The following is a 26,035-nucleotide window of genomic DNA, read 5'->3' on the forward strand; positions in this document are numbered from 1 at the left end:
GCCCTTGTTCTCTAGTTGCGTGCCGGACTTGGAGGGTTCTACATGCCCTCTCTAGAGTTTTTTCTAATCTAGGCAGCAATTTGATATGTAGATCATGACGACTAGCCTCGTTTGATCTATATTGAGTTATTGACTGAATTCTTGACTATTGTTTCTATAAGTTCATGAGTTTCAGAAAAGTGGTTTCTTTTTTCTCCTCCACAAGAAAAGTTCTTCTCCTCCTGTCGGCGCCGCCGCCGGTCCCTCCCATCTCCGATGGTCTCTAGGCCATGGCGGCGTGGAGGATCTCGCCCCCTGCCGGCGGGAGGGACCCGTTCTCGTTCTTGTTAGATTCAACATCTTGATTGGGATTGTGTCCCTTGGTAGGAATAATGTCTCCCACGTTCTATCCCTGTCCCGATGATGCGTCTAGCATCGTCGGAGGGCGTGTGGAGGTTTGTCTCCGTCGGATCTTGCGGGATTCGATCGGTGCTGGTCTTCGGTGGATCTATTTGGATCCGGTCTTCGTTCATCTTCGTTTAGGTGTTTACATGATTGATTCTTCTAATTTATGACTTTCTTTATCGCGATGGTTGCTACTCTGGTGCGCTGGTCTTTTGGGTCTTTAGCACGACGACTTCCCGTCTGTCTACTACAATAAGGTTTGCCCAGCTCCGGTGAGGGAGGGGCGATGACGGCGGCACGTCTTTGGCTCGCTCCAATGCTTGTAGTCGTCATTAGGTGGTCCACGGACATGCTTGTAATTTTTATTACCTTTGTTGTTATTTGTACTGCCATAATTGAAGATGAATAGATTGAAAGTTTCTCACAAAAAAAAGTTCATGAGTTTCAACAAATTTGCTCTGCTAAGACAGACTAAAGACTTCAACACCCTACAGACTTAGATGTAATTTCTATTTTTTGTAAAGTCTTTTTAATGATAGGTACTCCCTCCGTTCTAAAATAGATGACTTAATTATATACTAACTTTAGTATAAAGTTAGTATAAAGTTTGGTCATTTATTTTGAAACTGAGGAAGTAATATTTAGTATATGACTCTCTTAACTGGGGAACATTCACCGGGAGAGGTTGACATTAGCGAATGTTTAGATGGCAGTTTTAGTTATACGAGGGGTGACAGTTTCTTTCTTCAGAGAAGAGCGTTTTCCTTCTAAAATTGTCACCGTTTAATCTCACATCACAACTAAAACCATCAGGAAAGTGCGTAAGCTTGCCACCCCCAACCATCTGCCAGATAACATTACCGTTAATATATGGCCAGTTTGCACGGTGAAGGAATGAGACGGTAAGCTGGAGGTGAAAAACTACCTCTCTGGCTGTCCCACACTGATGCCGCCATTCCACCAACCTCAGAAGTCAGAACATCTCATACACTCGCACGAACAATAAAAAGTTTCGAGAACACCTAGCTGCTCCCCATTTACGTCAGAGCCAGACCAAAACCTGCCGGCAACATCCAAGACCAGCGGGGAGCACTACCTTGACGACCATGGCGACCGCTCCTGTCACGGTGGTGCCGCGCTTGAAGCTGGGCTCCCAGGGTATGGAGGTCTCGGCGCAGGGCCTCGGCTGCATGGGCATGTCCGCCTTCTACGGCCCGCCCAAGCCCGAGCCCGACATGGTCGGGCTCATCCACCACGCCGTCGCCGCCGGCGTCACCCTGCTCGACTCCTCCGACATCTACGGGCCGCACACCAACGAGATCCTCCTCGGCAAGGTCGGTTATGTGCTGCAATCATGCTCAGATCTTTGATTTATGGACGCGCACTAAAGGCGCTCGATGTAATGCTCTGCTCGTGACAGGCGCTGCTGGGGGGCGTGAGGGAGAGGGTAGAGCTGGCCACCAAGTTCGGCATCTCGTTCGCCGACGGCAAGCGGGAGGTTCGCGGGGATCCGGCCTACGTGCGGGCGGCGTGCGAGGGCAGCCTCGAGCGGCTCGGCGTCAGCTGCATTGACCTTTACTACCAGCACCGCGTCGACACCAGGGTGCCTATCGAGGTCACGGTGAGTTTCATGTCCCCAACTATTTTTTTGGTGTTTTTTTTTGGAGTGATTTTTATATTTGCTGTGGTTATAGTTGTGATGAATACGAGAGTGGGGACTGCTGGTGATGAGAGAACTCAAATTTCTTAGAACAGAGAGTGGGTTGGTGGAGGCTGGTTCACCGGACGGTTGGTGTCTTATGTCCTTTTGGGCAACTCCAACGCTCATCACCAAACCTCCCCTAAACGTTCGGACTGGCTTGTCTGGATATCCAATGGTGTCCCTTAAACACCGTGGACGCCTTCGGACGTCCAAAAGAGATTTTTTACGGCACATCATACTACCTCTGGTACCAAGTAGTATTGAATCATCTCAGCCGTTAATTAGCGGGGTAGTTTTGTCAAAAAAAAAGTTTCCTAATTTGTAAAATCGCTCACGGTGGCCATCCTCATGTGACCTCGTCGTTGCCATCGCCGGTCATCAATGGTGCATGTTCAACAATCGATCAGAGCCATGACCTTCAAGTGGGAGCTATGTCTGTGATCGGGCATCAAATCAATCAGGAGGCCACGGAGCCGCCACTACGGCGTCCTGATCAGCAGCGCCGTCGTTGCTGCAGCTCCCTCTCGGAGGTGCGGCCGCTGCTTGTGCGTGCGTCGCTTGTGTGCATCGGTCGCGGCCACCGGCTTGATCGCCGGAAAACAATCGGCTGATCACATACGCGTACTAGTACATCATGACACGATCAATCAATGTATTGTATATGGTGATTTCTGTTAGAGTTATAATATAAGTCATGTACCCCTTTGTATTTATCCCGTTGTATAAGGGGTTTCCTGCATATGTTCCACACCTGTACATGTATATATATCGGCCTATGGCCTCATGGGAATACAAGTTGCATATTTCCTAACATGGTATTAGAGCCCTAGGGTTTTTTTTTCGCACGCCGCAACTCGTGCTCGATCCCGTCGTGCACGGCCGTTTCCGTTTCCTTCTCTCCGGATGGCCGCTGCTGCTTCCTCTCCTATTCTGCTCCGGTGGAATCTTACCCATCCATCCACGCCAGGTCCTGATCCGCCGCCCCAGCCTGAAGCATCCACGCCCGCCGGCTTCCTCAGCACGCGCTGGGGCGCTGCTTCTTCTGGATGCCACAGCCGCCACGTGGTCTGCAAGGTCGGGCAGACTAATCCGGCCGCTCGCTGTTGGCCTGTGACGGCCCGCCTGAACCTGACGTGTGCATGTACAAGTCTCATCCCAATGTGTGCTTGTTCACATGCGGCTGCTGCACCATCTTCCTCCCGTGAAGGCCCGTGACGTGGTGCACTAGCCTCCCCCACTTGATTCTGCTCCGCCGCCGCCTACTGATTCCGATCTGATTTGCTCGGTCGCTGTGTTGGCTGTTTGACTGGTTGCCTTCCGATAAAAAAAAAAGAAAAAAAAGAAGAAAAAAGAAGAAGAAAAAAAAGGAAGCATCATGTCGTCGGGTACAATTTCCTCTCCACACTGTCCGCTGATTTTGGAAAGCGTACCCTACACTGATCCTGTCTCGCATATGCGCTTTTCCTCGGTGCTTGGTGCTCGTCAGCCTGTGACGTCGTCCGCTACGGCATCTTCCGCCTGTTGTGTTGGTCACTCCTCCGCGACTCTTCTCCCGACCTCTGCACATGGTGACCGTCGCTCTACGTCGACTCCTCTCGCGACTTTCACTGGTAGTGCTGGTGCATATGGTTCCGTCGACTCCGCCTCGCACAGGCGTCTTCCATTGACGATTGGCGCTTGTCTACATACGGCCTCGTCTCCTCCACCGGCCTGTGTGGATACTACTGGTCATGCTACACCGCCACATCTAGCGGCTTCCACAGGTGGTGGTGGCCGCTTCTCTCCCGGTGCTCCCGGTGCTACTGCGTCGACTACTTCAGCTGTGTACTTCACTGAGGAGGAGATTGCGCGACTTCGCGCCCTGCTGGTTGCCTCAGACTCTCTATTGTCGGGCGCATCTACGTCGACCTCTTCAGTTGCGCCCCTGACCGAGCAGGAGATTGTGCGAGTTCGATGCCTGCTAGCTCCATCCTCCGGTTCTCCATCGACAGGTTCTGCTGGTTCTGCTGCTGACTCTTCTGGCATTGTGAGACCACCTTCTACACAAGCAGGTACATCTCCGTGGATTCTTGATACTGGAGCATCTTTTCATATGACTCATGATTCATCCACTCTGTCCTCTACTCGACCTCTCGATTCTCCTGTTCATGTTCTTACTGCTGATGGTACCTCTCTCCCGGTTATTGGCCGAGGCATTCTTAGCACTTCTTCTTTTCATGTTCCTGATGTTGCTCATGTTCCCCGACTTACCATGCAGCTCATTTCTGGTGGACAAATTGTTGACTCTGGTTGTCGTGTCATTCTCGACTTTGACTCTTGTTCCGTTCTGGACCGCCATACTGGTACTCTCCTTGGTGCCGGTCCTCGACGTCGTGACTCTCAGGGTCTCTGGGAGCTTGACTGGCTTCATCTTCCGTCCGCTGCTGCTGCCGCCAGTCTCTCCTCTGTTGCCTTGTCTACCAGCTCTTTTCAGCAGTGGCATCATCGCCTTGGTCACCTATGTGGCTCTCGTCTCTCATCCTTAGTTCAACGTGGTCTTCTTGGATCCGTCTCCGGCGGTGTGTCTTTAGACTGTCAGGGCTGTCGGCTTGGTAAACAGGTCCAGTTACCTTGTCCTCACAGCGACACTGTGTCTCAGCGTCCTTTTGACCTTGTTCACTCTGATGTCTGGGGTCCAACTCCCTTTTCCTCGAAGGGAGGTCATCGCTACTATATTATCTTCATAGATGATTTCTCTCGGCACACATGGATATATTTTATGTCTTCTCGTAGTGAGGTCTTATCTATCTATAAGCATTTTGCTGCCATGGTCCACACTCAGTTCTCTACGCCTATTCGTGTGTTCCGTGCTGACTCTGCTGGAGAGTATATCTCCAAGATGTTGCGTGGAGTTCTTGCCGAGCAAGGTACTCTTGCTCAGTTCTCTTGTCCTGGTGCTCATGCTCAGAATGGCGTGGCTGAGCGCAAGCATCGTCACCTTCTTGAGACGGCTCGTGCGTTGATGATCGCCGCCTCTCTTCCACCTCATTTTTGGGCCGAGGCTGTTTCCACTTCCACCTATCTCATCAACCTTCAGCCTTCCACTGCTTTGCAGGGTGGCGTTCCTTTCGAGCGTCTCTTTGATCGTTCTCCTGATTACTCGGCGCTTCGTTTGTTTGGTTGTGTTTGCTATGTTCTTCTAGCCCCTCGTGAACGCACCAAACTGTCCGCTCAGTCTGTTGAGTGTGTCTTCTTAGGCTATCGTGATGAGCATAAGGGCTATCGTTGTTGGGATCCTATCGGTCGTCGGATGCGTATTTCTCGGGATGTAACTTTTGATGAGTCTCGTCCTTTCTACCCGCGTCCATCTTCCTCAACCTATTCAGTGGAGGATATCTCTTTCCTCACTTTTCCTGACACACCTCCCTCTGTGCCCAGTATGCCTATTCCTCGTCCTGCTGTTGCAGATCCGACGCCATCCTCTCCTACAGATTCTTCTCCATCTTCATCACCGCCACATTTCCCATCTCCACCTTCATCACCGATACCTTCCCCTTCTCCACCTTCGTCCTCGCTACATTCCCCGTCTCCACCTCCAGTGATTCCACCTCTTCCCTCCTTTCCTTTTCATTATACTCGTCGTCCACGTGTTCTAGATAAATCCACTGACGTGCCATCTACTTCTGGTGCGTCGTCCTCCTCATCCCAGCCGCCTTATGGTCTTCGGGCTCGGCCTCGCCCTCCCCCTGACCGCTATTCTCCTAGTCGATATGCTCTTTCGGCTATACTCGAGCCTACGTCTTATCGCGATGCTCTTGTTCATCCTGAATGGCAGTTTGCGATGGCAGAGGAGCTTGCTGCTCTTGAGCGTACCGGCACGTGGGATCTTGTTTCTCTTCCTCCCGGTGTTCGTCCCATCACTTGTAAGTGGGTCTACAAGGTTAAGACTCGCTCTGATGGTTCTCTTGAGCGTTACAAAGCTCGTCTTGTGGCTCGTGGTTTTCAGCAGGAGCATGGTCGTGATTACGATGAGACATTTGCTCCTGTGGCCCATATGACCACTATCCGCACACTTCTCGCTGTGGCCTCTATTCGTCATTGGTCTGTTTCTCAGCTTGATGTTAAGAATGCCTTTCTTAATGGTGAGCTGCGTGAGGAGGTATACATGCAGCCCCCACCTGGGTATTCTATTCCTGATGGCATGGTCTGTCGTCTTCGTCGCTCTCTCTATGGCCTTAAGCAAGCCCCTCGTGCCTGGTTTGAGCGTTTTGCCTCTGTGGTGACTGCCGCTGGTTTTTCAGCGAGTGATCATGATCCAGCGTTGTTTGTCCACATTTCCACTCGTGGTCGGACTCTTCTTCTTCTCTATGTTGATGACATGATCATCACTGGCGACGACCCTGAGTATATTGCCTTTGTAAAGGCTCGTCTTAGTGAGCAGTTTCTTATGTCTGATCTTGGACCTCTTCGCTACTTTCTTGGGATTGAAGTCTCTTCTACCTCTGATGGCTTTTCTATATCCCAGGAAAAGTATATCCAGGATCTTCTTGCTCGTGCTGCTCTTACTGACGAGCGCATTGTTGAGACTCCTATGGAGCTCAATCTTCACCTCCGTGCTACTGATGGTGATCCTCTCCCTGACCCGACGCGTTATCGTCATCTTGTTGGCAGTCTTGTCTATCTAGCTGTCACTCGTCCAGACATCTCTTATCCGGTTCATATTCTGAGTCAGTTCGTCTCTGCTCCCACATCGGTTCACTATAGTCATCTCCTTCGTGTTCTTCGATATCTCACCGTCTATTCTTTCCTCGCTCCAGTTTTTTACAGCTTCAGGCCTATTCGGATGCTACGTGGGCTAGTGATCCCTCAGATCGCCGTTCACTTTCTGCTTACTGTGTTTTTCTTGGTGGTTCTCTCATTGCCTGGAAGACGAAGAAACAGATTGCAGTCTCCCGTTCGAGTGCCGAGGCTGAGTTGCGAGCAATGGCTCTTTTGACGGCAGAGGTGACTTGGTTACGGTGGTTACTTCAGGATTTTGGTGTTTCTGTCACTACACCGACTCTGCTCTTATCTGACAGTACAGGTGCTATTAGCATTGCGCGCGATCCTGTGAAGCATGAGCTCACCAAGCATATTGGTGTTGATGCTTTCTATGTGCGCGCTGGTGTGCAGGATCAGGTTATTGCTCTTCAGTATGTGCCTTCCGAGTTACAGTTGGCGGATTTCCTGACGAAGGCCCAGACTAGAGCACAACATGGCTTTTATCTCTCCAAACTCAGTGTTGTTCATCCACCATGAGTTTGAGGGGGGGTGTTAGAGTTATAATATAAGTCATGTACCCCTTTGTATTTATCCCGTTGTATAAGGGGTTTCCTGCATATGTCCACACCTGTACATGTATATATATCGGCCTATGGCCTCATGGGAATACAAGTTGCATATTTCCTAACAATTTCCTCGGCCAAAAAGACCTCCGGCATGGATCCATCGACTATGTACAATCGTCTCTGTTGCATCTCATGTCCGCCGGAAAATATTTGGCCGAACCGGTCCCTGCAGTCTCGTCAGAGCAGGAGAAGAAAAAACACGGATTTCCCAATACGTGTAGAGTTTTGGTATCTATTTTGTAAGTCTTCCAATTTTACCCCTTGAAAAAAATATACTATTGATTTTTTCTAGTTGTATTGGTGGATTTAGTCCATTGAATCACTGAAAATGGACGGCTCACATTAGTTTGATGCACTGTAAAAGGTCTCGTCCAAAATCCCACAAACCGGTACCAAACCCAGGGAAGGTTTGCGGGCGTTTGGACTCGTGCTACGTTTGCGTCCGACTACACGGCCCTGCCCAAAACCCTTCCCGCACCTTCTGCTCTAGAAACCTCGCCACACATTCATGCCGCTTAGCGTGGATGCAGAGCTGATGCGACTGGACGGCCGCCTACCCGAATTGATGGGCAGACGGACGTGACCATGTAAAGTAATTGAGGAAGCGTAGAACCCTTCGTCTGGGCCGCATTGTATATATAAGAGACATGCCGTGGCTACAAGGTAGAGATCGATCGAGAGAGAGATCAGGATCGACTCAATCGGTTACAGAAAGAGAAAACAGAAGAAGAGATAAGAGAGAAGATTACAAGTTTAAAACTACTCTCCTACCTCTACACAACTTATTCTAAGATTCCCCCTCAATCTGAACCGAATGAACTTTTCCAAGGTTAAGATTGTTCTTGAACCCGTTCAACCTTCTTGTAGTGAGAGGTTTTGTGAAGCCATCAGCAAGTTGATCACCAATTGGTATAAAACGAATATCAAGTAGCTTTCGAGCTACTCTTTCTCTGACAAAGTGAAAATCAACTTCAATGTGTTTGGTCCGTGCATGAAAAACAGGATTAGCTGAGAGATAAGTGGCACCAATATTATCACACCATAACCTCGCTGCCTGTGGAGCTTTGATTCCAAGTTCATATAGCAAAGTCTGTATCCACATTACCTCAGCTGTAGCATTAGCTAGTGCTTTATACTCAGCTTCTGTACTTGACCTAGAGACAGTAGCCTGTTTTCTTGCACTCCATGACACAAGATTTGTTCCCAGAAACACAGCAAAACCACCTGTGGACCTCCTGTCATCAGCACATCCTGCCCAGTCTGCATCAGAATATGCAGTAACAAGTAGAGACAATGATTTTGTAATCTGAAGTCCAAGACCTTCTGAATATTTGAGGTACCTTAAAATCCTTTTTACTGCAGTCCAGTGAGTTGTTCTAGGTGCATATAAATATTGACATACCTTATTGATAGAATAAGAAATATCAGGACGAGCAAGAGTCAAATATTGTAAAGCACCAACAACACTTCTATATTTTGTTGCATCTTCCGGTCCAAGTGCCTCTCCACTTTCAACTGTAAGTTTCTCTGAAGTTGAAATTGGTGTACTTACAGGTTTACATTCGTCCAATCCCACTCTCTTGAGTATATCATTGGTGTATTTTTCTTGTGTAAGAAGTATACCATCCTTTATCTGATTAACTTCTATGCCAAGAAAATAATGAAGATCACCTAAGTCCTTGAGAGCAAATTCCAACTTCAAATCTTTAAGCAAACAAGTGGTAGCATGTGCACTTGAACTAGCAACAATTATATCATCAACATAGACAAGCACAAATATAGTGATCTTATCTCTATGATAAAAGAACAATGAGGTATCTGCTTTAGATGGTGTAAACCCAAGTTGTTGTAGCTGCATATTCAACCTTGAGTACCAAGCTCTCGGGGCCTGTTTCAAACCATACAAAGCTTTATCCAATTTACATACATAGTGTGGTGTACTTCGGTCCTCATATCCCGGTGGTTGCCGCATGAACACTTCTTCCTCAAGAACACCATGAAGAAACGCGTTCTGAACATCTAGCTGGCGTAGGCTCCAACCTCTGGAAACAGCAATAGACAGTACAAGTCGAATAGTAGCTGACTTAACAACAGGACTAAAAGTATCTTCATAATCAATACCAAATCTCTGTTTGAAACCTTTGGCAACTAGTCTAGCCTTGTATCTGTCTATGCTTCCATCAGATTTTCTCTTTATCTTGTATACCCATTTACAATCTATGACATTGTGACCCTGCCTTGGTGGTACCAAATGCCATGTTTTATTTTTCATGAGTGCATCATATTCATGATCCATAGCTTCTTTCCATTCTTTGTGTGTAAGGGCATCATGCAAATGAGTTGGTTCACCAATGTGACTGAGAAAAGCACGCCTTACTCTGTCATACCTGACCGTACCATCGGTATATTCTTTTTCTTTAATAATACCTGACTGTGATCGAGTATGCCGACGAGGAGGTTCTGGTACTGTAGATGCTGTAGGCACAGAAGATCCAGGCGCAGGAGATGTTGTAGAGTCAGGCACAGAAGATCCTGGCTCCTGATCCAAGAAGGATAGCCGCGCAGGATCTGCAGAGAATCCAGGCGCGTGATCCAAGGGCGATCCTGACCCCGCAGGCGCCCCGCTGACAGCGCTGTCGGCGGCTGGCTCGGTACCGCGTGCACCACGTGGGGACGCGGTTTCTTCCGCGCGTGGGCTGGCCCCGCTGTCGGGGTCCACCAGGAGCGGGCTGTCGGCCACAACCGTCTCGGGAGCGGGGGAACCCACGCTGGCGTCCACCTGATTGGCTGCATGCCAATCTGCGTCGGATCGCTCGACGGCAGAGGCAGGACTGGCACGCAGATCAGCGTTGGATCGCGCGCTGCTGCTGCCAGGTGAATCCGCCTCGTGCTCTGTGCCGTTCCTGTCTTTTCCTGCACACATAAAATCATGGCCCAATTCTGCACAAACATCATCAGAACCACTATTTTCGATGGAATTTTGCACACAGTCAGTTTTATTTAATTCACCCCCGTGATCGGAAAGGAGTGCTATTTCAGCACGGAGAAGGGCTCCGGCGTTAGGATGAAGTTTGGCGAACGGAAAAAGGGTCTCATCAAAAACAACGTCGCGAGAAATATAGATGCGCCCGGTTGCAACTTCTAAGCATTTGTAACCTTTATGAAGATTACTATAGCCAATAAACACACATTGAGTAGAACGAAATTCGAGTTTATGGCGATTGTATGGACGTAGGTTGGGATAGCAAGCACACCCAAATATTTTAATAGAATTGTAGTCAGGTTTTTGATGATACAAACGCTCCAATGGAGTGGTGTTGGCAATGACTTTACTAGGGAGGCGATTTATAAGATAGGTGGCAGTGATGAATGCTTCATCCCAATACTTGAGAGGCATAGATGCATGAGCAAGAAGTGAGAGACCAACTTCAACAATGTGGCGATGTTTCCGCTCAGCGGAGCCGTTTTGTTGGTGAGCATGAGGGCAAGATACATGATGTTCAATGCCTATGCTACGGAAGAAAGAGTTGAGTTTTTCATACTCCCCTCCCCAGTCACTTTGGACTGTCAAAATTTTCCGATCAAAGTGACGTTCAACAAGTTTTTGGAACTCTTGAAACACAGAGAAAACTTCAGATTTGCACTTGAGCAAATAAATCCAAGTAAACTTGCTATAGTCATCAATGAAACTGACATAATATTTTTTTCTTCCAAAAGAATCTCTGGCATGACCCCATACATCACTAAATATAAGTTCTAAAGGAGCATGAGATACACTATTCGACTTGGGATAAGGGAGTTGGTGACTCTTGGCACATTGACAAGCTTCACAAACAGACTCATTAACTGAACTATGGGACAATCAGAGATTGCCTTTATTGACTACTTGTTGAACTATGATCGATGACGGATGCCCTAATTTTTGATGCCACCTGGCCAAGGAGGGCTTGATGGCGGAGTGGACTTGACGACGCTTGTGACTAAGTGCTCCGGATGTGATGGGGTAGAGACCTCCAATGCATCTACCGTGATGGAGGAGTTCCCTCGTTGCCCGATCCTTTATGAAAAAGTAACGAGGGTGAGTTTCAAAGAAGATGTTATTATCATTGGCTAAACGAGACATGGATGCAAGATTTTTGTCGGCTTGAGGAACATGAAGAACATCTTTTAGGATTAGATCATGTTTAAGCGTAGGGGAATTAATAAAAGCTTGACCAATGTGTTGAATATCCATACCTCCACCGCTTGCAGTGTGAATTTGATCGTTGCCATGATACTGTTCACGGAGGGCGAGTTGCTCTAGTTCGCTTGTGACATGGTCCGTTGCACCAGAGTCAACATACCAAACCCCTTCTCCTCCTTGTTCACGCATGGCAGCAGCAACGTGACGGGAATCAGGAGCAAAGTTCTCATCGTACCGATGCCAGCAGTCCATAACTTCATGGCCCGCCTTCTTGCAGAGCTGGCAGCGAGGTTTCGCACGGGAGGAAGGGGGACGGCGGCTGTTGTTGGCGTTGAAGCCACCACCCCCTGCCCTGTTGTTGTAGCCGCTGCTGCCGCTGTTGTTGGTGTAGTCGCTGTTGCCGCGCCCGCGCCCGCCGCCTCGTTGCCCCTGGTGACCGCGCCCACGGCCACGGCCACGGGAGGCAGAGTTGGCGGAGGACTGTCGAACGTTGGTGCCGTGGAGGAGACTGAGACGAGCGTCGAAGCTCAAGAGCTGGCTATACAGCTCCTGAACCGTGATGGGCTCCACCCGTGCAGCAAGAGCCGAGACCACAGGGTTGTAGTCCATGTCGAGGCCGGCAAGAATCTTGGACACGATCTCCGGATCGGAGAGCACGGCGGCGGTGCAAGCTACTTCATCTGTAAGGCTCTTTATTTTTCCAAGATATTCAGCCATTGTCATGTTACCTTTTTGAAGATTCGTGAGCTCGATGCGGGTGTTGATTGCTTGAGCTTGGCTTTGGGCAGCAAACATGGCGTGGATGGCATGCCATACTTCGGCCGGCGTCGAGAGCATTGCGACCTGTGCCAGGATCTCGCGGGATAGGGATCCCATCAAGAATCCTTGGAACTGCTGTTGCTGCGCGTACCAGAGGGATCATGCGGGGTTGAGGACCTGTTCGTCCTTGCCGTCCTTGGTGATGGTGAGCGTGGCCGGCGGTGGCGGGCTCTGCGCGTCGAGGTGGTGCTCCATCTGTGCGCCCTTGATCTGGGGCAGCACGATGGCCTTCCAAAGCAGGAAGTTACCCCTCGTGAGCTTCTCGTGGGGTGGTGATCCGAGGAGAGAGGTGTTGGTGGAGGTGGAGGAGGAGGCAAAGGCGGAGGATGATGAGGTGGTGAGCGCACCAACGGTGCTGGCCGTCATGGCGGCGGAGGTGGTGGACATCTCGCTCGGTCGAAGAGGTAGCTAGATGCGATCTTTCCTGATCTATCGAGGAAGAGGCTCTGTTACCATGTAAAGTAATTGAGGAAGCGTAGAACCCTTCGTCTGGGCCGCATTGTATATATAAGAGACATGCCGTGGCTTACAAGGTAGAGATCGATCGAGAGAGAGATCAGGATCGACTCAATCGGTTACAGAAAGAGAAAACAGAAGAAGAGATAAGAGAGAAGATTACAAGTTTAAAACTACTCTCCTACCTCTACACAACTTATTCTAACAGACCAAAGGGTTGAATGCGCCGGCGTTCACATCGACGTGGCAACCGAGAAACCTACTTCGGCCGCTGCGTCGCATTGAAGTGGCATCGGTCTGCCTGCCCCTGCTATTTAAGCAGGCTGGTGTGCCGACCAACCCCATCTCCTCTCCTCTCATCACACCGCCACCTCACCTGTCCTCTCCTCTCCTCTCCTCCACACACCGCAATGAGCAAGTCCGGCAGTGGCTGGTTCTTGGTTCCGACCGGTGGATCCGATGGAGTGAGCTCCGGATCGTGGCGCCGCCGCCCACGGTCTCGGGGGCCGTCGTCCTCCACCGCTCCGTTAGTGAAGGAGGAAGTCGTGCTCCCGTTTGTGTTTTTGGAGTGGTTTTTATATTTGTTGTGGTTAATGTTATGAATACGTACATACAAGTGGAGGTGAAGACTGCAAGTGAGAGAAGTAAAATTTCTTAGAATAGAGAGATGGTTGGCGGAGGCTGGTTCACCGGATGGTTGGTGTCTTATGGCTGTGCTTTATCTGTACACACAACTGTCGGACTGGTCCTTTTGTTCTCATCCTTGTCCATTTATTATGTTGTTATATGATGTAAGCCATGCCTTTGTTTTTTTATGTTGCCAACTAAATTTACTTCCACCTTATTAGGTTGGAGAACTCAAGAAGCTTGTCGAAGAAGGAAAAATAAAATACATCGGATTATCTGAAGCATCTGCATCAACAATCAGGAGGGCTCATGCTGTTCATCCTATCACTGCAGTTCAGATGGAGTGGTCACTGTGGTCAAGAGATGTCGAAGAAGACATAATTCCAACTTGCAGGTACTCCCTCCGTCCGGAAATACTTGTCACCAAAATAAATAAAAGGGGATGTATCTAGACGTATTTTAGTTATAGATACACCCCTTCTTATCCATTTTGATGACAAGTATTTTCGGACGGAGGGAGTATTATACAAAAACCAGGGATCCAGGGCATTTTGTTTGTTGAAAAGTCGGGCGCTTTATTTATCATAATCATTTTACTTGTAAATTTCAGAGAACTTGGAATTGGAATTGTTGCTTACAGCCCACTTGGTAGAGGATTCTTCTCTAAAGGAGCAAAATTGGTTGACTCACTATCAGACCAGGACTTCCGCAAGGTGACTTCCCATGACATTGTGGCTGCAACTTAGTTCTTCATTGTCATCAGATTTCTAAATGTGCAATGATCCAAATATTATGCTTATGCATGATGGGAATGATCCTCATTCCCTTGATCCTATGGAAACTTTTTTAAAGCATTGCCTTGCAAAAAGTAGTTGTTTTGGACATATGTCTAGTCAAACTCCAAAATTTGTGGTACTGATATCTTATTCGATAAATTGTTGATGTACCACTACAAAGGTAATTATTAATGTATCACTTCAAACACGGTAATTCCTATGGTGCCATTGCAAAGATGTCAAATAGGGTCAGTGTATCACCCTAATAAGTTCAAATGGAGCACTTCTGTGTTGAAATTTTTGAAAATAAATTCTTGGGTGTATATTATTAGATGAATAGTAAATCTTGTCGCTGTGTTTTGTATTGATCTCATGCACAAGGAGTTCATCCAAAAGTCCGAACTAATGCAGAAGGGTGAGCATTTTATTTCCACCCCCCCTTCACGTCTAGGCTGCTCCTAGCCTTAGATATGGCATCAATGTAGGCTGCAATTATTTTTATTCAAAAATGTGTTTGTCGGGTCTTGAACTTGCGACCTCTTGGCTCTGATACCATATCTAATTCATGCACCAACCAGTTCATACAAAGTCTGAACTGATGGCGAATGGTGGACAATATATTTCAACATTTTGTGCCTTATTTCATCATTTTCCACCTTGGGGGTAGTTTAGGTATCCCTCAAAATATTGGGTACTCCCTCCGTCCGGAAATACTTGTCCTCGAAATGGATAAAATGGATGTATCTATAACTAAAATAAGTCTAGATACAACCATTTCGAGGACAAGTATTTCCGGACGGAGGGAGTACCAATGATAAATTGACTCTGTTTCACCTCTTTGCAAAGGTACCACAGCAATTACCATGCTTGCATTGATTCACAATTGCATGCATTTGCAAGGGTACATTGACCAAATGTATTTGGATTGGATATATGTGTTAGACCTGCACCTGGTTTGTGTGGCATGTCCTGCATGTATGCATGGTACTCTACCATCACGGTCTATTATCTACTCTCTTTAAGGTTACCTCATGTAAGCAATTTACTCTAGTTATTCGTGATCAATGAAATGCAATGGTGTGTGGCAAGTGTTAGTAGTCTACTACATGGTATTACAGTGTGTCCGCTCTTGTACTCTGTCACTCCGATGATTGCTCTTTTGTTCCCTGCTTCTTAGCACTTCTGCCTCCCTATCTGTCATCTTCCCCGGGGGCAGTAGCTGTTATTCTATTGCCGGCTTTGCGTTGTGCCGAAAGTTTTGGTAACTGGCCGGTATTTTTGGTTATTGGTCAGTTACCGGCCTTACTGGTGTGCCCCGGTAAATGGTCATACCAGGGGGGGGGGGGGGGGGGGGGGGGATCAAATTCAACAATTTTTGTCAACTAGCATTTGAACTTGTAAAGCTACTGGTAACAAAGTATATTATAATAAAAATGCTGCGAGGACCATATCATTGTCTAAAATCACAGTTTTTTGTGAACTGGCATGAGTGTACATACAAGACTTGTCCATTTCTCCTACAAAACTGAGGTAGAACTTGTACTACCAGTTTGATCTTTTACTGATAACTTTATACTTCTACAGAATTTACCTAGATTTCAACCAGAGAGTCTCGAGAAGAATGCCCAGATATTTGAGCGTGTTGATGCGATGGCCACAAGGAAAGGATGCACACCATCACAACTTGCCTTGGCTTGGGTTCACCATCAGGGAAGCGATGTTTGCCCCATCCCTGGGACAACAAAAATTGAAAATTTCAACCAAAATGTGGGAGCATTAGCTGTGAAGCTCACACCAGAGGAAATGGCTGAACTCGAGTCTTACGCGGCTGCAGGTGATGTTCAGGGTGACAGGTACCCTCCAATGGCTAGTACTTGGAAGGAGTCTGAGACCCCTCCATTGTCATCTTGGAAAGCTGAGTAGACAGTTTCATCTCTTCAACAACTACACTGTTTACTTTTGATGAGAAGGTAAAAGCAGGGTAGAGTTGAACCCAGGACTTCGTTTTCCATTTCTGCAGATGCATGTATATGAACTGAGCTGCGATGTGTGTATGTTATGCTTGGTTACCGATTTGCTCCTGCTTAATAAATGTCATTGCTACCAAGGCTTCTGTATTGTATTGACCAACAAAATACAAGTGATGTGTGATATTAATATGTCGGCAGAATGAATAATCCTGTTTAAATTATGTAATGAAACCGTTGGTAGAGTATGTGCAGTGGTGCAGAGACCAACAGTGGTTACCATAGATAGTTCAGCCTTTACATGCCCAAACAATCCAGTTTGGAAGATAGGACCGAAGACTGCCTTTATGCTGGTAGCCTCGATGCTTGTTTTAGCTTGGTTCTGGAGCACTGTAAAAGTACTTCGGCCGTAAGGAAATATAAGAGCGTTTAGAGCAACTCTAACAGGGCGATCCAAACGGGTACGCGCTTTGTCCGTTTGGATCGGCCAGGCGGATGTGCACGTCCGTATTTTAAAATGGGTCGGCTTGACCGTCCAACGAGAAGGCCGATCCAAATGTGCTGGCGTGGAAATAAACAAAAAGGTTGCACGAAATAAACATAATTAAACATAAGTGGCCGGTCAAACTCCGGCCAAAGTCTATTTAGATCTAATTAAATATTAAAAAAGTCTGCGCCCGCCTGCTGCGGCCCCGCACGCTGCCCTAGACGTTGTCGGCCTTGCCCTTGCCCTTGTCGTCGATGCCGTCGTCGTCGATGAGGTCGATGAAGACCTGAGCAGGGCCAGTCCACCCGAACGCCGCCTGGTACGCTGTCAGGGCAGCCTCCTCCGGCGTCTGCTGGGGCGGCGGCATTGCGGCCAGCCGCACGCGCCCCTCCTCCTCCTCCTCCTCCTCCTCCTCGAGTCGGAGCGCCTCCGCGTCACGTTGGAGCATGACCTCGTAGTGCATCTGTTCCTCGCCGTCGGCCTGCTCCTGGCAGAGCCGGTGCTCCTTCCAGCGCCGCCTCCTGCTCCGGCGTCGCGGCGAAGTGGACAGGAGGCGCGCTCACCCACTCGTGGTACCGGCCCGTCCATGAGCAGGCCTCCTCCGGCCAAGTGGGTGGAGGCGGGGAGCGCTTCCGCGTCGGCTCCGGCTTGGGCAGCGACGGTGGCGGTGGCGGCACGAAGAGCGGGGTGTGGACGGAGTCCCCCACCGCCGACAGGGCAAGAGCTTGCTCCAGCCCATCCCAGTGCGCGTCCTCCTCGAGGCGGCTAGCCTCCAGCGCGCGTGCAGGGCCTCCTCGAGGGCGGCTTGGTACTCCACCTCCGCCTCCATGTCCTTCGGCTCTACCTGCGGGGGCGGCGACGGGAACGGCGGTGGGACCCGAGCGATGTTGTTCCTCGTGTTCGAGGGCGAACCACGCCTCCCAGTTGGGAGATTCGGCGGCGTACTCTGGCAGCCGACGCTGCTCCAGCGTGAGCTGCGCGCGGCGCCTACGCACCTCGCCGTCGTGCGCCCGCTGGCTCCGCGGAACCGCCAGCACCGGGATCCGTTGCGGATCCAGATGCCAATGGTGCGGAAGCGTGACATCGGGGTACGGCAGCAGCTGCCCGTACTCCCACAGCGACCACGCTTGGTGCACCGGGATGTGCATGCGTCGGCGACCAGGGCGGAAACGCAGCGCCGCCGGAGGAGGAGGGGGAGGGGGAGCACGGGAGGACGAGGCGTCGGGGATGCCCTTGCCCTTGCCATTGCTGCTGCCGAAGAGGCCCATGAGCGCGCTAGGGTTTGCGGTCGCCGGCGAGGAAGCGTGGGGGGGGGGGGCAGATGTGGACAGGAGAAGTGGATAAGGCTGGCCCCCGCCGCACGCGTGGTTAAAAAAGGACGCTTCCACTGGCTGACGCGTGGGCCCGCTGTCGGTGTGTCATAAATAAGACGACTGGTGGCAGTTGGGTGGCCTACAGGTGGGGACGCGGCAGACGGTGAGGAGACGCGCGGCGCGTCCGCGCCGACGCATTCCAGGCGCAATTTTGGGCTGGAAATGGGTCGGCGCAGACGCCAGGTGGACACGATTTGAGTTTGGATCGGCGCATTGGGCCTTCAGTTTTGTCCGCCCCGACCCGCGGACACGGGCGGACGAAATGGATCGCCCCATTAAAATTGCTCTTAGATCACTACTTATATTTTTTTTTACGGAGAGAGTACTTCTTGTTTACGTTTATCATCTTGACCGGAGAATCACCCTGGATGTGTTTGATTGCGTGCATCAACCCCTCACCCCCTCCCTCGACCACTTCTAGTGTGGTGGCAACGTATTATGCAACCTCTCTTCATCAACAACGGCGATGGCGATTCTATTCTCTTCTTCGGTGAAGGCGGTGTCAATAAATAAATGCAGCCAAAAACACTAGGATGCTTGACCGGTCTCGGTTGTTTAGGACTTGTGGACTTGTGGAGTAGATGGGTAGGCGCGCTTTGCCGCGCCGGACTTTTGCTATTCCCAGTCAAGCTGTTATTTTTTACCACGACTTAACGTAATTTTTGTGGCCATGAATATGAATTTGTAGGACGATTTCGTCCCCGAAGAATAAACAACTAGGATTTGTACGACGAAGGACGTGCCAGGAGAACCCGGGAAAAAAAAGACGTGGCACGTGATGAGGTCTACTTCATTCTGTAGCAAGACGCCCCGTTTACATATGGGATGACGCTACCCTGTTGGGAACGGCTCCCTTCTGAACGGAAACTCCACGCTCGTCAACTCACGTGACATATGGGGTGACGCTACCCTTCCCGCCAGCCTCACATGGCACTGACACTACATAAAGGTACGAGGCTACGAGCTCCTCCACGACAATCCACACCAACACCAAACCACGGTGGCCGCCGATCGACCCGGCCACGCCTGAGAGCAGCATCTTGCCGGAGACATGGCATCCGCTCCTGCGGCGGTTCCCCGCGTGAAGCTGGGCTCCCAGGGAATGGAGGTCTCGGCGCAGGGCCTCGGCTGCATGGGCATGTCCGCCTTCTACGGCGCGCCCAAGCCCGAGCCCGACATGGTCGCGCTCATCCGTCACGCCGTCGCCGCCGGAGTCACCTTTCTCGACACCTCCGACATGTACGGGCCGCACACCAACGAGATGCTGCTCGGCAAGGTTGGTCCTAGATTCCTAGAAGCTAGACTAATTAGTCGGACTCTGATTCACGGACGTGCACTCAAGGTGTTCGATGTAATGCTCCTCGCAGGCGTTGCAAGGCGACATGAGGGAGAAGGTGGATCTGGCCACCAAGTTCGGCATCTCGTTCGCAGACAACAAGTGGAACATCCGGGGGGATCCAGCGTACGTGCGCGCGGCTTGCGAGGGCAGCCTCAAGCGGCTGGGTGTCGACTGTATTGATCTCTACTACCAGCACCGCATCGACAAAAATGTGCCCATCGAGGTCACGGTGAGTGTCACACCCCCACTTATCTATTTTGTTAGCTACAACGAAAAGGTGATGCTGGACCCAGGTCCACATACTAGCTAAACAATTACTCCCTCTGTTCATAAATATAAGTCTTTTTAGAGATTCCAATATGAACTACGTACGGAGCAAAATGGGTGAATCTACACTCTAAAATACGTCTATATACATTTGTATGTGGTCCATATTGAAATCTCTAAAAAAATACTTATATTTAGAAGGAGGGAGTAGTTTTTTTCCTTTTCCCGAAAAGAAGGATAAACCCCGGCCTCACAAGTCTGTTGAATGGCTAACAAAATATGCACTAATTCAGAAACAACTCACATGAGTGATCACCTGTCTCCTCTCATTTTTAAGATCAGCAAACTCAAAATGTTTAGCTGAAAGACAGGATTAAACTTTCCCCAAAGTTCATCTCACTGATGATCTAATCTTACTTTTCTTTTCAAAGAATAAGTTTGCCGATCTTTAAAAGTTCAAAATAGTACTACACTCCATCATTTCTTTTGAGTATCCAAACCTAAATTCCAAATGCCACATCGACTGAACTTCACCCAAACGATTCATAATAATTAATAAAAAATAATAGGACAGAAACGTGGTTAAATGCTGCTATTCTCATGACATTTCTTTCTTTTTTAGTCACAAGAATTTGATCTATCCACTGTAAGTAATGATACCTTTAGCAGCCGTGAACTTGCACCATTTTAGACATGTACATTTGAACGTGGACGTGAACTATCCCTTTTTATGTTACTGTCATATACAACGTGAGCTTGCTAGATTGGCGGAATGTTGAGAACCCCAGTTGCACAATTTGAGACATGTTTTTTATTTTACATCCTAAATCTGAGTTTCCACCTTGCTAGATTGGCGAACTCAAGAAGCTAGTCGAAGAAGGAAAGATAAAATACATCGGACTATCTGAAGCATCTGCATCAACAATCAGAAGGGCTCATGCTGTCCATCCTATTACTGCAGTTCAGCTGGAGTGGTCATTATGGTCTAGAGATGTGGAAGAAGACATAATTCCAACTTGCAGGTAATGAACAAAAATTGCTATCTTCTGCTTGTTGAAATCAGGGACTACATGGTCTAAATTTATTTTGTTGTGTCAATTCAAGAGAACTTGGAATCGGAATCGTACCTTACAGCCCACTTGGTAGAGGATTTTTCTCTGGTGGAGCAAAACTGATCGACTCGCTATCAGATCAGGACTACCGCAAGGTGAATTCCAACGACTGCTATGTAGACTTTGCTATTTTTGGTGCAGGTTAATCCTGCTTTTTAAGTTAGCTTCTAACTCTTCATCAATCAAACATATTTGTGTTTATGCTTGATGGATTTTTTTCTTTGCATTGATCATACACATACCTTTTCTTAATTTAAACGCCTTTTCAGTTTCTTGTCACAAAAGGGGAATGGGACTTCCACGGCAAGTTGTCCATTTCACTGAAAACTTCATACTTTTGCAGCATATGCCCAGATTCCAGCCAGAAAATCTTGAGAAGAATACCCTGATATTTGAGCGTGTTAACGCAATGGCAACAAGAAAAGGGTGCACACCATCACAACTTGCATTGGCCTGGGTTCATCATCAGGGGAGCGATGTTTGTCCCATACCTGGCACAACAAAAATCGAGAATTTCAACCAGAATGTGGGAGCACTATTTGTGAGGCTCACACCAGAGGAGATGGCCGAACTCGAGTCCTTTGCCGCTGCCGGTGATGTCCAGGGTGAGCGGTACTCTGAAATGGCGAGTACTTGGAAGTATTCTGAGACCCCTCCATTGTCATCCTTGAAAGCTGCGTAGCCATTTTTCTTCAGTGGGACTACAGGAGTTCATGATTCCAAACAGGCACAGGAGGGTAATCATAGTTGTGTTTTTGGAGTATTGACCAGAGTTGGACTCCCATTGTTGCGAATGCCGGTATGTAAAATAAGCTGTGGTATGTATGTGTGTATGCTTCGTTGTTGGTATACAACTAGTGTGTTGAATAAGCTTGTGTGCTGTAGTGCTACATAAAGGTGTGGTAAAAATACATGTTGACAAAAAGAATAATCATGTACAAATTGTCCCTTGGGTTATATTTTTGTGAAAGCATATGGACACAGTGCTTGTAGGGGAATTTTATTGTGTATTTTTGTACCTAAAGTCGTGCACCATACCTTGGAGCCACTTGTGGCCACCCGCCATGAAAGACGAGTGTTTCGGTGAAAGTGTAGATCGATTGATCTTCTTTGAATCCTCGAGATTTGTGAGTGTTTGGGTGGAGGAATCAATGGAGGATGAGCTTTTTCGAGTTCAGACAAGGGCGGGCAACTCAAGGTGGAAGGATTAGGTTGGAGGTGGAAGGAGTGGCTTTTATATCCCCTCTCAAATCTTACAATTATTGGGCCACTCGGTGTACCCTGGAGTTTGGGGGAAGCATTGGAGATCCGGGCTCCCCTGAGATCCAGGCCATGAGACCCCGGAGATCCATCCCATCAAGAGGGCGAGCCAACAGATATCACGGATATCCAGGGTCTCACACCCCGGAGGTCTAGCACATCCAGTGAAGATGCCATGGATACCTCAAAGATCCCGGAGTTTCCAGAGAGGGAGCCATAGGAACCCCGGAGATCCAGGGCACGGAACAGCGGACATCCGAGGCATGGGACCCCGAAGAGATCCGTTTCTCCAGAGAGGAAACCATTGGACCCTGGAGATCCAGGGGCACTAGAAGGATGTATATTTGATGAAACTTAGTGGCAATGATGAATTTGATGTGTAGTTGGATGTTTGAGTGAGTGTATGAATTGAAGTGAACTTGTTATGATCTCCTAACTAGAAACATTATCTCAGCCCCTCTTAATGATGCGGCTTTTCTATTGACTCAAAAAGATAAACCGAAACAAACCTCCGATTTTTTGTAATCTAGCCAACAACTTTTCCCTCTTTGGATTGGAGCCTGCCTTTCTTCCATCCTTTATCAGTGTAGAGGAATTAACATCTGATAATTACTTCAGGAAGGTATTAGTCCCTCTAATCATACATCATCATCATAACTAAAACATGATTAAGAAACACGACACACTTTCACAAGGGCACATCTCCTCTAACAGAAACACCGCATGCAGAGGCAAGAGCCCTCCAATGGTAGCATGAATGTGTGCCGTCCCTAGCACCCCACCACCAAACGGTACCCACCGACCATTGTAACCCTTCCCTAAATTACCGCCCCTCGGTCCAGAGGCTTCCCAGGGCGTCTAAAGGACATGTACCGAGCAAAAGCCCCTGCAGATGGCACACCGCACACAAGGTGGACCAGTAGAAGACCACCTCTCCCTTTCACCGAAAAAGGTGACCCACATGTTGATCTCCCACTTACCATAGGGGCTCATCAGGGAAGAAATAGCCTAGGCATCGCGACACAACAATTCACGCGAACCATCCCACTGACCATCATGGTCCCACCATACAATTGATGCCCTCAATCAACTCCCAGGGCTCCAACGCTATGGAGCATCGTATATTTAGAGCATCTCCAATAGTTGCCCTATTTTTGGGCGTGAAAACATGGTGTTGTAAAAAAAATTGGGTGTGAGACAGTTTTTTTTTGACACGAGGAAGCTCCATATCCAACAGGTGTCCTATAATAGGGCACCCATATAAACAAAACCATTTTTTGAACAAACATTTGAACTACTTTGACCATATTTCATATTTCAAACATAGTTCGACCGAAGTTTATGAAGGAAATATGCCCTAGAGGCAATAATAAAGTTGTTATTTATATTTCCTTATATCATGATAAATGTTTATTATTCATGCTAGAATTGTATTAACCGAAAACTTAGTACATGTGTGAATACATAGACAAAACAGAGTGTCCCTAGTATGCCTCTACTTGACTAGCTCGTTAATCAAAGATGGTTAAGTTTCCTGACCATAGACATGTGTTGTCATTTGATGAACGGGATCACATCATTAGAGAATGATGTGATGGACAAGACCCATCTATTAGCTTAGCATAAATGATCATTTAGTTTTATTGCTATTGCTTTCATCATGACTTATAAAGTTCCACTGAATATGAGATTATGCAACTCTCGAATACCAGAGGAATGCCTTGTGTGCTATCAAACGCCACAACGTAACTGGGTGATTATAAAGATGCTCTACAGCTGTCTCCGATGGTGTTTGTTGAGTTGGCATAGGTTGAGATTAGGATTTGTCACTCTGATTGTCGGAGAGGTATCTCTGGGCCCTCTCGGTAATGCACATCACTATGATCCTTGCGAGCAATGTGACTAATGAGCTAGTCACGGGATGATGCATTACAGAACGAGTAAAGAGACTTGCCGGTAATGAGATTGAACTAGGTATTGAGATACCGACGATCGAATCTCGGGCAAGTAACATACTGATGACAAAGGGAACAACGTATGTTGTTATGCGGTTTGACCGATAAAGATCTTCGTAGAATATGTAGGAACCAATATGAGTATCCAGGTTCCACTATTGGTTATTGACTAGAAGTGAGTCTCGGTCATGTCTACATAGTTCTCGAACCCGTAGGGTCCGCACGCTTAACGTTCGATGACGATCGGTATTATGAGTTTATGTGTTTTGATGTATCGAAGGTAGTTCGGAGTCCCGGATGTGATCACGGACATGACGAGGAGTCTCGAAATGGTCGAGACATAAATATCGATATATTGGAAGGCTATGTTTGGACATCGAAATGGTTCCGGATGAGTTCGGGCATTTTTTGGAGTACCAGGAGGTTACCGGAACCCCCCGGGGAGTCAATGGGCCTTATTGGGCCTTAGTGGGAGAGAGGATGAGGTGGCCAAGGTGGGGGTGCCCCCCAAGCCCAATCCGAATTGGGAGGGGGGCCGGCCCCCCTTTCCTCCTCTCCTTCTCCCTCTTCCTTCTTCTCCTACTCCAACTAGGGAAAGGGGGGAAACCTACTCCTACTTGGAGTAGGACTCCCCCTTGGGCGCGCCATAGAGAGGGCCGACCCTCCCCTCCTTTATATACGGGGGAGGGGGGCACCCCATAGACACACAAGTTGATTGTTTAGCCATGTGCGGTGCCCCCTCCGCAGAATTCCATCTCGCTCATATCGTTGTAGTGCTTAGGCGAAGCCCTGCGTCGGTAACTTCAACATCACTGTCATCACGCCGTCGTTCTGATGAAACTCTCCCTCGGCCTCAACTGGATCAAGAGTACGAAGGGACGTCACCGAGCTAAACGTGTGCAGATCGCGGAGGTGCCGTGCGTTGGGTACTTGATCGGTTGGATCGCGAAGACGTTCGACTACATCAACCGCGTTTCATAACGCTTCCGCTTTCAGTCTACGAGGGTACGTAGACATACTCTTCCCTTCTCGTTGCTATACATCACCTAGATGGATCTTGTATGCGCGTAGGAATTTTTTTGAAATTACTGCGTTCCCCAACAGTGGCATCCGAGCCAGGTCTATGCGTAGATGTTATATGCACGAGTAGAACACAAAGGAGTTGTGGGCGTGGGTATATACATATTGCTTGCCGTCAGTTGATTCTTGATTCAGCTGTATTGTTGGATGAAGCGGCTCAGACCGACATTACGCGTACGCTTACGCGAGACTGGTTCTACCGACGTGCTTCGCACACAGGTGGCTAGTGGGTGTCTGTTCTCCAACTTTAGTTGAATCGGTTTCAATGAATAGGGTTCTTTCTGAAGATCAAAAAGCAATCACTATACTACGTTGTGGTTTAGATGCGTAGGTAAGAACGGTTCTTTCTAGAAGCCCGTAGCATCCACGTAAAACTTGCAACAACAAAGTAGAGGACGTCTAACTTGTTTTTGCAGGGCATGTTGTGATGTGATATGGTCAAGACGTGATTATATAAATTGTTGTATGAGATGATCATGTTTTGTAACACAGTTATCGGCAACTGGCAGGAGCTATATGGTTGTCGCTTTATTGTATAAAATGCAATCGCCATGTAATTGCTTTACTTTATCACTAAGCGGTAACGATAGTCATAGAAGCAATAGTTGGCGAGACGACAACGATACTTCGATGGAGATAAGGTTTCAAGCCGGTGACTATGGTGATCATGATGGTGCTTTGGAGATGGAGATCAAAAGGCACAAGATGATGATGGTCATATCATATCACTTATTTGACTGCATGTGATGTTTATCCTTTATGCATCTTATTTTGCTTAGTATGGCGGTAGCATTATAAGATGATCTCTCACTAAATTTCAAGGTATAAGTGTTCTCCTTGAGTATGCACCGTTGCTACAGTTCGTCGTGCCGAGACACCACG

General features: G+C 48.3%; 2 protein-coding genes across 2 annotated transcripts; both read left to right on the top strand.

The window, feature by feature from the left end:
- The first annotated feature begins 1,343 nt into the window (after positions 1–1,343).
- On the top strand, positions 1,344–16,528 carry LOC125537839 (probable aldo-keto reductase 2). Its single transcript, XM_048701155.1, has 5 exons — positions 1,344–1,718; positions 1,805–2,005; positions 13,759–13,931; positions 14,148–14,250; positions 15,898–16,528. The coding sequence occupies exons 1-5, from the start codon at positions 1,491–1,493 to the stop codon at positions 16,234–16,236; spliced, it is 1,044 nt and encodes a 347-aa protein (XP_048557112.1). The 5' UTR covers positions 1,344–1,490; the 3' UTR covers positions 16,237–16,528.
- Positions 16,529–19,076: 2,548 nt separating this feature from the next.
- Positions 19,077–21,856, top strand: LOC125537840 (probable aldo-keto reductase 2). Its single transcript, XM_048701156.1, has 5 exons — positions 19,077–19,416; positions 19,508–19,708; positions 20,596–20,768; positions 20,851–20,953; positions 21,202–21,856. Exons 1-5 carry the CDS (start codon positions 19,192–19,194, stop codon positions 21,538–21,540), a joined length of 1,041 nt encoding a protein of 346 aa, XP_048557113.1. The 5' UTR covers positions 19,077–19,191; the 3' UTR covers positions 21,541–21,856.
- The last annotated feature ends 4,179 nt before the right edge of the window (positions 21,857–26,035 follow it).

This window comes from Triticum urartu, chromosome 2, assembly GCF_003073215.2.
Source record: "Triticum urartu cultivar G1812 chromosome 2, Tu2.1, whole genome shotgun sequence".
NCBI classification, from domain to species: domain Eukaryota; kingdom Viridiplantae; phylum Streptophyta; class Magnoliopsida; order Poales; family Poaceae; genus Triticum; species Triticum urartu.

Coding starts and splice junctions, on each gene's coding strand:
- LOC125537839 (XM_048701155.1), top strand. CDS start 1,491: ATGGCGACCGCTCCTGTCACGGTGGTGCCGCGCTTGAAGCTGGGCTCC. Junction 2,006..13,758: donor GGGTGCCTATCGAGGTCACG/GTGAGTTTCATG, acceptor CCACCTTATTAG/GTTGGAGAACTCAAGAAGCT. Junction 14,251..15,897: donor CAGACCAGGACTTCCGCAAG/GTGACTTCCCAT, acceptor ATACTTCTACAG/AATTTACCTAGATTTCAACC.
- LOC125537840 (XM_048701156.1), top strand. CDS start 19,192: ATGGCATCCGCTCCTGCGGCGGTTCCCCGCGTGAAGCTGGGCTCCCAG. Junction 20,769..20,850: donor GACATAATTCCAACTTGCAG/GTAATGAACAAA, acceptor TGTCAATTCAAG/AGAACTTGGAATCGGAATCG. Junction 20,954..21,201: donor CAGATCAGGACTACCGCAAG/GTGAATTCCAAC, acceptor ATACTTTTGCAG/CATATGCCCAGATTCCAGCC.